The sequence below is a fragment of the Oncorhynchus masou genome, chromosome 2 (genome assembly GCF_036934945.1).
Source record: "Oncorhynchus masou masou isolate Uvic2021 chromosome 2, UVic_Omas_1.1, whole genome shotgun sequence".
Classification (NCBI taxonomy): Eukaryota; Metazoa; Chordata; class Actinopteri; order Salmoniformes; family Salmonidae; genus Oncorhynchus; species Oncorhynchus masou.
Genome location: NC_088213.1, coordinates 48,568,961 through 48,580,771, shown reverse-complemented (window position 1 = coordinate 48,580,771; position 11,811 = coordinate 48,568,961). Strand labels below are relative to the sequence as shown.

The 11,811-nt window shown below is 42.4% G+C and overlaps 1 protein-coding gene across 1 annotated transcript in view; it reads left to right on the top strand.

Moving 5' to 3' along the window:
- The first annotated feature begins 3,887 nt into the window (after positions 1–3,887).
- The window catches only part of LOC135553154 (kinesin-like protein KIF6), a 117,798-nt gene continuing 109,874 nt past the window's right edge, over positions 3,888–11,811 (top strand). Inside the window, exons 1-2 of the mRNA XM_064985308.1 lie at positions 3,888–3,899; positions 4,079–4,238. Coding sequence (XP_064841380.1) covers positions 3,888–3,899; positions 4,079–4,238 — 172 coding nt within the window. The remainder of the gene's footprint in view (positions 3,900–4,078; positions 4,239–11,811) is intronic.

Here is an 11,811-nt window from a genome sequence, read left to right as displayed (position 1 = left end):
AGAATCCACTCATTTGAACGGGTGTCCACATACTCTTGTGTATATATATATATATATATATATATATATATATATATATATATACAAAACGACAAGGACCCTGAACAGCTTCTGTGTACATATATTTTATATATATATATATATACATACACAAGAGTATGTGGACACCCGTTCAAATGAGTGGATTCTACTATTTCAGCCACACACGTTGCTGACATGTATATATATATATATATATATATATATTTTATATATATTTTATATATTTTATATATATATATATTTTATATATATATATTTTATATATTTTATATATATATATTTTATATATTTTATATATATATATTTTATATATTTTATATATATATATTTTATATATATATATATATATATTATATATATATATATATATATATATATATATATATATTTTATATATATATATATATATATATATATATATATATATATATATATATATTATATATATATATATATATATATATATATATATATATATATATATATAATATATATATATATATATATATATATATATATATATATATATATATATATATATATATATATATATATATATATATATATATATATAAAATATATATATATAAAATATATAAAATATATATATATAAAATATATAAAATATATATATATAAAATATATGTACACAGAAGCTGTTCAGGGCCCTTGTCGTTTTGTAGCAGAGAGAACAGTCTATGACTTGGGAGCCTTCCTCTACCTTCCTCTACCGCCTTTTACAGTAGTCCACAATCAGATCCTTTGTCTTGCTCACATTGAGGGAGAGGTTGTTGTCCTGGCACCACACTGCCAGGTCTCTGACCTCCTTCCTATAGGCTGTCTCATCGTTGTCGGTGATCAGGCCTACTACAGTTGTGTCGTCAGCAAACTTAATGATGGTGTTGGAGTCGTGTTTAGCCACGCAGTCATGTGTGAACAGGGAGGACAGGAGGGGACTAAACAAGCACCCCTGAGGGGCCCCAGTGTTGAGGATAAATATGGCAAACGTATTGTTGCCTACCCTTACCATCTGGGGGTGGCCCGTCAGGAAGTCCAGGATCCAGTTGCAGAGGGAGGTGTTTAGTCCCATGGTCCTTAGCTTAGTGATGAGCTTTGAGGGCACGATGGTGTTGAAAGATGAGCTGTAGACAATGAACAGCATTCTCACATAGGTGTTCCTTTTGTCCAGGTGGAAAAGGGCAGAGTGGAGTGCGATTCAGATTGCGTCATCTGTGGATCTGTTGGGGCGGTATGCGAATTGGAGTGGGTCTAGGGTATCTGTGATGACGCTGTTGATGTGAGCCATGACCAGCCCTTCATGGTTACCGAAGTGAGTGCTACGGGGAGGTAATCATTTAGGCAGGTTACCTTCACCTCCTTGGGAACAGGGACCATGGCTGTCTGCTTGAAACATGATGTTATTACACACTCAGTCAGGGAGAGGTTGAAAATGTCAGTGTAGACACTTGCCAGTTGGTCCATGCATGCTTTGAATAAACGTCCTGGGAATCCGTCTGGCCCCACGGCTTTGTGAATGTTGACCTGTTTAACCTGTAGTGACACCCCATCCCGTGAACGGGACTGTTGTCATCATCTGACACTAATTAGCATAACGCAACGGACATAAATCTTCCTAGAAAATATTCCTATTCATGAAAATGACAAGTGAAATATATTGTTAAGGTCCTGGAGTGGCCTAGCCAGTCTCCAGACATTAATCTCATAGAAAATCTGTGGAGGGAGCTGAAAGTTTGAGTTGCCAAACATCAGCCTCTAAACCTTAATGACTTGGAGAAGATCTGCAAAGAGGAGTGGGACAAAATCCCTCCTGAGATGTGTGCATACCTGGTGGCCAACTACAAGAAACGTCTGACCTCTGTGATTGCCAACAAGGGTTTTGCCACCAAGTACTAAGTCATGTTATGCAGAGGGCTCAAATGCTTATTTCCCTCATTAAAATAAAATCAATTTATAACATTATAGCGTTTTTCTGGATTTTTGTTGTTGTTATTCTGTCTCTCATTGTTCAAATGAACCTACCATTAAAATTATAGACTGATCATTTCTTTGTCAGTGGGCAAACATACAAAATCAGCAGGGGATCAAATACTTTGTATCCCTCACTGTATGTGAATCAGGCCATCATGGTCAAATTGCTGCAAAGAAACCACTACCAAATGACACCAATAGTAAGAAGAGACTTGCTTGGGGCAAGAAACACGAGCAATGGACATTAGACCAGTGGAAATTTGTCCCTTGTTCTGATGTGTCCAAATTAGAGATGTTTGGTTCCAACCGCCGTGTCTTTGTGAGACGCGGTGTGGGTGAACGGATGATGTCTGCATGTGTATTTCCCACGTAAAGCATGGAGGAGGAGGTGTTATGGTGTGGGGGTGCTTTGGTGCTTTGGCAAGAAGGTTTGCTGTGTCTGTCAGCGTAGTGTCCAGAGCATGGAGGCGCTACCAGGAGACACGCCAGTACATCAGGAGACGTGGAGGAGGCCATAGGAGGGCAACAACCCAGCAGCAGGACCGCTACCTCTGCCTTTGTGCAAGGAGGAGCAGGAGGAGCACTGCAAAATTACCTCCAGCAGGCCACAAATGTGCATGTGTCTGCTCAAAGGGTTCCTCCTAATGCAAGACAATGCTAGACCTCATGTGGCTGGAGTGTGTCAGCAGTTCCTGCAAGAGGAAGGCATTGATGCTATGGACTGGCCCGCCCGTTCCCCAGTCCTGAATCCAATTGTGCACATCTGGGACATCATGTCTCGCTCCATCCACCACAGACTTTCCAGGACTTGGCGGATGCTTTAGTCCAGGTCTGGGAGGAGATCCCTCAGGAGACCATCCGCCACCTCATCAGGAGCATGCCCAGGCGTTGTAGGGAGGTCATACAGGCACGTGGAGGCCACACACACACTACTGAGCCTAATTTTGACTTGTTTTAAGGACATTACATCAAAGTTGGATCAGCCTGTAGTGTGGTTTTCCACTTTAATTTTGAGTGTGACTCCAAATCCAGACCTCCATGGGTTGATAAATTTGATTTCCATTGTTAATATTTGCGTGATTTGTTTTGTCAGCACATTCAAAAATGTAAAGAAAAAAGTAGTTAATAAGAATATTTCTTTCATTCAGATCGAGGATGTGTTATTTTAGTGTTCCCTTTATTTTTTATTTTTTTGAGCAGTGTACTTGTCCTCTTGCTCAGTTGTGCACTGTGACCTCCCACTCCCCTTTCTATTCTGGTTAGAGACAGTTTGCTCTGTTCTGTAAAGGGAGTTGTACACAGCGTTGTACAAGATCTTCAGTTTTTTGGCAATTTTTTGCATGGAATAGCCTTCATTTCTCAGAACAAGAATAGACTTACACGTTTCAGAAGAAAGTTCTTTGTTTCTGGCCATTTTGAGCCTGTAATCGAACCCACGAATGCTGATGCTCAGATACTCAAGTTGTCTAAACCAGGACAGTTTTATTGCTTCTTTAATTAGCACAGCAGTTTTGAGCTGTGCTACTATAATTAAAAAAATGTTTTTCTAATGATCAATTAGCCTTTTAAAATTATAAACCTGGATTAGCTAACACATCGTGCCACTGGAACACAGGAGTGATGGTTGCTGATAATGGACCTTTGTATGCCCATATAGATATTCCATTAAAAGTAATTTTCAACATTAACAATGTCTACACTGTATTTCTGATCAATTTGATGTTATTTTAATGGACATAAAATTTGCTTTTCTTTGAAAAACAAGAACATTTCTAAGTGACCCCAAACTTTTGAACGGTAGTGTAACTTAGGGTTGAGTTTGAGATGGTCAATAATGTCAAGGGTTTTCAGGAGGTATGGGGGTCAGGGTGGGTTGAGAATGTACTGCTAGAGTGCGGGTTGAATGTACATTTGTGATTGGATTGTGGAATGTGTATTGCAGTTTATTGAACTGTGTAATGTGGTTGTGTTGATGTTGGGTGGTGTGCAATTCGTTTTTAGAGGGGGGTTAATCTTGTGTTTTTGTTATTTGTGTCCCCTTTCACAGGTAATGATACGAGAGAGGTTGTCTATTGGAGACGAGGGAGGCGACCACCCAAGCCCTCCCCCACCTGTGGTAGTCCCAGACCAAAAACACAGCCCCCAGCTCCAGCCTGCAGACCTGACCAAGCTGAGGGAAATGTTGACTCAGCGCGATAACGAGATCAGTATCCTTCCTATGCTGCAAGTTCATCTCTGTCATCTGTTTGTGACTACGAATTGGAGAATGTTCTCGCAAACACATTTTCTATTTCTGTTGAAGTCATTATTGTTGAGCCAATCAAAAATCAATTAAGCTCAAGGAAAGGTCACTTTCTACCAGATCACCAAAAGGGTCCACCTGATTGTGGACACCCAGTTCCTACTTTTCATGTGTTTACTCTTTACTGCTAAGTTTATTTAGTTATTTGGCATTTATTTAGCCTTTATTTAACCAGGTACAGTGCCTTTAGAAAGTTTTCATACCCCTTTATTCTACATTTTGTTGTGTTACAGCCTGAATTCAAAATGGATTAAGTAGATTGTTTTTGTCACTCATCTACACAAACTGAAATCATGTGTTTAGAAATGTTTACACATTTATTGAACATTAATACAGAAATATCTCATTTGCATAAGTATTCACACCTCTAAAACAATAAATGTTTTGGGTAAGTCTCTAAGAGCTTTGCACACCTGGATTGTACAATATCTGCCCATTCTCTCAAACATTCTTCAATCTCTGTCAAGTTGTTTGTTGATCATTGCTAGACAGCCGTTTTCAAGTCTTCAAATCAAATATTATTTGTCACATACACATGTTTAGTAGATGTTAATGCAAGTGTAGCGAAATGCTTGTGCTTCTAGTTCCGACAATGCAGTAATAACCAACAAGTAATCTAACTAACAATTCCAAAACTACTGTCTTATACACAAGTGTAAGGGGATAAAGAATATGTACATAACGATATATGAATGAGTGATGGTACAGAGAAGCATAGGCAAGATACAGTAGATGGTATCGAGTACAGTATATACATATGAGATGAGTATGTAAACAAAGTGGCATAGTTAAAGTGGCTAGTGATACATGTATTACATAAAGATGCAGTAGATGATATAGAGTACAGTATATACGTATACATATGAGATGAATAATGTAGGGTATGTAAACATTATATTAGGTAGCATTGTTTAAAGTGGCTAGTGATATATTTTACATAATTTCCCATCAATTCCCATTATTAAAGTGGCTGGAGTTGAGTTAGTGTGTTGGCAGCAGCCACTCAATGTTAGTGGTTGCTGTTTAACAGTCTGATGGCCTTGAGATAGAAGCTGTTTTTCAGTCTCTTGGTCCCAGCTTTGATGTACTGACCTCGCCTTCTGGATGATAGCGGGGTGAACAGGCAGTGGCTCGGGTGGTTGTTGTCCTTGATGATCTTTATGGCCTTCCTGTAACATCGGGTGGTGTAGGTGTCCTGGAGGGCAGGTAGTTTGCCCCCAGTGATGCGTTGTGCAGACCTCGCTACCCTCTGGAGAGCCTTACGGTTGTGGGCGGAGCAGTTTCCGTACCAGGAGGTGATACAGCCCGCCAGGATGCTCTCGATTGTGCATCTGTAGAAGTTTGTGAGTACTTTTGGTGACAAGCCAAATTTCTTCAGCCTCCTGAGGTTGAAGAGGTGCTGCTGCGCCTTCTTCACGATGCTGTCTGTGTGAGTGGACCAATTCAGTTTGTCTGTGATGTGTATGCCGAGGAACTTAAAACTTACTACCCTGTCCACTACTGTTCCATCAATGTGGATGGGGGGTGTTCCCTCTGCTGTTTCCTGAAGTCCACAATCATCTCCTTAGTTTTGTTGACATTGAGTGTGAGGTTATTTTCCTGACACCACACTCCGAGGGCCCTCACCTCTTCCCTGTAGGCCGTCTCGTCGTTGTTGGTAATCAAGCCGACCACTGTTGTGTTATCCGCAAACATGATGATTGAGTTGGAGGCGTGCATGGCCACGCAGTCGTGGGTGAACAGGGAGTACAGGAGAGGGCTCAGAACGCACCCTTGTGGGGCCCCAGTGTTGAGGATCAGTGGGGTGGAGATGTTGTTGCCTACCCTCACCACCTGGGGGCAGCCCGTCAGAAAGTCCAGTACCCAGTTGCACAGGGCGGGGTCGAGACCCAGGGTGACCCTTGACTAGTCTCTCAAAGCACTTCATGATGACGGAAGTGAGTGCTACGGGGCGGTAGTCGTTTAGCTCAGTTACCTTAGCTTTCTTGGGAACAGGAACAATGGTGGCCCTCTTGAAGCATGTGGGAACAGCAGACTGGTATAGGGATTGATTGAATATGTCCGTAAACACACCAGCCAGCTGGTCTGCGCATGCTCTGAGGGCGCGGCTGGGGATGCCGTCTGGGCCTGCAGCCTTGCGAGGGTTAACACGTTTAAGTGTTTTACTCACCTCGGCTGCAGTGAAGGAGAGTCCGCATGTTTTCGTTGCAGGCCGTGTCAGTGGCACTGTATTGTCCTCAAAGCGGGCAAAAAAGTTATTTAGTCTGCCTGGGAGCAAAACATCCTGGTCCGTGACTGGGCTGGTTTTCTTTTTGTAGTCCGTGATTGACTGTAGACCCTGCCACATACCTCTTGTGTCTGAGCCGTTGAATTGAGATTCTACTTTGTCTCTATACTGACGCTTAGCTTGTTTGATTGCCTTGCGGAGGGAATAGCTGCACTGTTTGTATTCGGTCATGTTACCAGTCACCTTGCCCTGATTAAAAGCAGTGGTTCGCGCTTTCAGTTTCACGCGAATGCTGACATCAATCCACGGTTTCTGGTTTGGGAATATTTTAATCGTTGCTATGGGAACGACATCTTCAACGCACGTTCTAATGAACTCGCACACCGAATCAGCGTATTTGTCAATGTTGTTGTCTGACGCAATACGAAACATATCCCAGTCCACGTGATGGAAGCAGTCTTGGAGTGTGGAATTAGCTTGGTCGGTCGTAGGAAACACTGTTCACCTGACGACCGAGGTCAACCTGTAGGCACCACAAGGAGTCGCTGGAGGGCGATGATTATGCGCCGCCCTATGGGACTCCTGATCACGGCCATTTGTGATACATCCCGGAATCGATGTCTGGTCTGTAGTGACGCCTATAGCACTGCGATGCAGTGCCCTTGACCATTGTGCACCTTGGGAGGCCTATTCCGATGACAAGTATACCCATAACATGATGCAGCCACCACCATGCTTGAAAATATGAAGTGGTACTCAGTGATGTGTTGTGTTGGATTTACCCGAAACATAACGCGTTGTATTCAGGACATAAAGTTAATTTCTTTGCCAAATGTTTTACTTTAGTGCCTTATTGCAAACAGGATGCATGTCTGTACAGGCTTCGTTCTTTACGCTCTGTTATTTAGGTTAGTATTGTGGAGTAACTGTCACGACTTCTGCCGGAGTCGGCCCCTCTCCTTGTTCGAGCGGCGTCTGGCGGTCGACGTCACCGGCATTCTAGCCATCGCCGATCCACTTTTCATTTTCCATTTCTTTTGTCTTTTGTTTTCTACACACCTGGTTTCAATTCCCCCATTACATGTTCATTATTTAACCCTCTGGTTTCCCCCATGTTTGTGTGCATGTTTGTTTTATTGTTCATGCTGTTACTGACGGCTGGTATTTTGTTGCCGGGTTTTGTTATTATTACCCGTCGTGGTACTGGTATTTTTCCCACACCATAGTATTGTGTTTATACTGGCGTTATCTTGTATTCAATACCTTGTCCACGCATCTCAGCTCTCTTGCGCCTAACACCTTTCAGCAGTTACCCACAGCCTTGACAGTAACTACAATGTTGTTGATCTATTACAGCCATTAAGCTCTGTAACTGTTTTAAAGTCACCATAGAGCCCCACAGTGGAGGTGTGATAATACCCATAAAAAGTAGCGGTCAAACAGGGATATGGTTCCAAACTTTTTTCCAACATACATTTTTTAGAAACACTTAAAATAAAGGCTGTGTTTCGTGTAGGTTTACCATGACGTGATGTTTTGATAACCATGTAAACCGACATCGGTCAATTCGTTGTTTAATAACCCAATAAACAAGAACTAAATGTTTTTTTATAAAACATTTTTTATTTAACCTTTATTTAAACAGGTTTTTCTCATTGAGAAAACATCTCTTTTTCAAGAGAGACCTGGTCCATCCAAAGTGTAATGAATAACTTCACCATTCTCAAGGGATAATCCATCCTCCCTGGTCCTTGTGGTTGAAATTTGTGTTTGAATTTCACTGCTCACCTGAGGGACCTTAGAGATAATTGTATGAGTGTGAGATGAGGTAGTCATTCAAAAGTAATGTTCAACACTATTATCAAATCAAATTTTATTTGTCACATACACATGGTTTGCAGATGTTAATACGAGTGTAGCGAAATGCTAGTGCTTCTAGTTCCGACAATGCAGTAATAACCAATGAGTAATCTAACCTATCAATTTCACAACAACTACCTTAAATGCAAATGAGAACATGTTCTCAGTCAACTTACCTGGTAAAATAACGAATAAATAAAATACACACAAGTGTAAAAGAATGAAGAATATGTACATAAAAATATATGAAGGAGTGATGGTACAGAACGGCATAGGCAAGATGCAGTATATGGTAACGAGTACAGTATATACATATGACATGAGTAATGTAGGATATGAGTTTGGAGGGTACCAATGGTGTTAAATGCTGAGCTGTAGTCGATGAACAGCATTCTCACATAGGTATTCCTCTTGTCCAGATGGGTTAGGGCAGTGTGCAGTGTGGTTGCGATTGCGTCGTCTGTGGACCTATTGGGGTGGTAAGCAAATTGGAGTGGGTCTAGGGTGTCAGGTAAGGTGGAGGTGATATGGTCCTTGACTAGTCTCTCAAAGCACTTCATGGTGAGGGGAGTGAGTGCTATGGGGTGGTAGTCGTTTAGCTCAGTTACCTTAGCTTTCTTGGGAACAGGAACAGTGGTGGCCTTCTTGAAGCATGTGGGGAACAGCAGACTGGGATAAGGATTGATTGAATATGTCAGCTGGTCTGCGCATGCTCTGAGGACGCGGCTGGGGATGCCGTCTGGGCCTGCAGCCTTGCGCGGGTTAACACGTTTAAATGTTATACTCACGTCGGCTGCAGTGAAGGAGAGTCCGCAGGTTTTGGTAGCGGGCCGTAACGGTGGCACTGTATTGTCCTCAAAGCGGGCAAAGAAGTTGTTTAGTCTGTCTGGGAAAGAGACATTCTGGTCCGCGACGGGGTTGGTTTTCTTTTTGTAATCTGTGATTGCCTGTAGACCCTGCCACATACCTCGTGTATGAGCTGTTGCTTAGCTTGTTTGATTGCCTTGCGGAAGGAATAGCTGCACTGTTTGTATCCGGTCATGTTTCCGGTCACCTTGCCCTGATTTAAAAGCAATGGTTCGCGCTTTCAGTTTCTTGTGAATGCTGCCATCAATCCACGGTTTCTGATTTGGGAATGTTTTAATAGTTGCTGTGGGTAAGACATCGCCGATGCACTTGCTAATGATCTCGCTCACCGAATCAGCGTATTCATCAATGTTGTTGTTTGACGCAATGCAGAACATATTCCAGTCCACGTGATCGAAGCAATCTTGAAGCGAGGAATCAGATTGGTCAGACCAGCGTTGAACAGACCTGAGCACGGGAGCTTCCTGTTTTTGTCTCTGTCTATAGGCTGGAAGTAACAAAATGGAGTCGTGGTCATGTTTTCAGAAGGGAGGGCGGGGGAGGGCCTTATTTGCATCGCGGATGTTAGAATAACAATGATACAGGGTTTTACCAGCCCTGGTTGCACAATCGATATGCTGATTGAATGCATTCTCATTTGCTTACCAAAAGAGATACCTTGAGCTTAGTGACACTGACCTCCTAATATCACCCTCATGTACTTTAGTTTGAAGCAGAAGCCAGGTTTTTACCTTTTCTATATTTTAGTAATCTGTACAATGTGTACACATTTTTGATAGGGGAAGAATTCCACGTACTATTAGAGATATTTAACATTAAGTAAGTCTGCCAGTCTTTAACTGTATGACTGTCGTTAACCTACAGCAATATTTCCACAAACACATCTATAATCAAATCAAATCAAATCTATTTATATAGCCCTTCTTACATCAGCTGTTATCTCAAAGTGCTGTACAGAAACCCAGCCTAAAACCCCAAACAGCAAGCAATGCATGTGTAGAAGCACGGTGGCTAGGAAAAACTCTCTAGAAAGGCCAAAACCTAGGAAGTAACCTAGAGAGGAACCAGGCTATGAGGGGTGGCCAGTCCTCTTCTGGCTGTGCCGGGTGGAGATTATAACAGAACATGGCCAAGATGTTCATATATTCATAAATGACCAGCATGGTCAAATAATAATAATCACAGTAGTTGTCGAGGGTGTAACAAGTCAGCACCTAACTGGCTTTTCATAGCCGATCACTCAGAGTATCTCTACCGCTCCTGCTGTCTCTAGAGAGTTGAAAACAGCAGGTCCGGGACAGGTAGCACTTCCGGTGAACAGGTCAGGGTTCCATAGCCGCAGGCAGAACAGTTGAAACTGGAGCAGCAGCACGGCCAGGTGGACTGGGGACAGCAAGGAGTCATCATGACAGGTAGTTCTTAGGCATGGTCCTAGGGCTCAGGTCCTCCGAAAGAGAGAAAGAGAGAATTAGAGAGAGTATACTTAAATTCACAGCGCACCGGATAAGACAGGAGAAGTACTCCAGATATAACAAACTGACCCTAGCCCCCTGACACAAACTACTGCAGCATAAATACTGGAGGCTGAGACAGGAGGGGTCAGGAGACACTGTGGCCCCATCCAATGATATCCCAGGACAGGGCCAAACAGGAATAATATAACCCCACTCAATTCGCCAAAGCACAGCGCCCACACCACCAGAGGGATATCTTCAACCACCAACTTACCATCCTGAGACAAGGCCGAGTATAGCCCACAAAGATCTCCGCCATGGCACAACCCAAGGCAGGGCGCCAACCCAGACAGGAAGATCACGTCAGTGACTCAACCCACTCAAGTGACGCACCCCTTCTAGGGACGGCACGGAAGAGCACCAGTATGCCAGTGACTCAGCCCCTGTAATAGGGTTAGAGGCAGAGAATCCCAGTGGAGAGAGGGAAACTGACAGCAAAGGTGGTTCGTTGCTCCACAGCCTTTCCGTTCACCTTCACACTCCTGGGCCAGACTACACTCAATCATATGACCTACTGAAGAGATGAGTCTTCAGTAAAGACTTACCCTCTCTGGGATATTTGGGACGGTAGCGTGCCACCCCGCCAACAGCCAGGGAAAGTGCTGGCCGCCAAATTCAAAACAACAAAAATCTCATAATTAAACAACAAAAATTTCATAATTAAAATTACTCAAGCATACAAGTATTTTACCCCATTTTGAAGATTAAATTCTCGTTAATCCAGCCACAGTGTCTGATTTCAAAAGGGCTTTATAGCACCACAAATGATTATGTTAGGTCACCACCAAGTCACAGAAAAACACAGCCATTTTTCCAGCCAAAGAGAGGAGTCACAAAAAGCAGAAATAAATCAAATTAATCACTAACCTTTGATGATCTTCATCATTTGACACTCATAGGACTTCATATTACACAATACATGTATGTTTTGTTCGATAAAGTGCATAGTTATATCCGAAAATCTCATTTTAAATTGCGGTGTTATGTTCAGTTGTTCCAAAACATGTGTT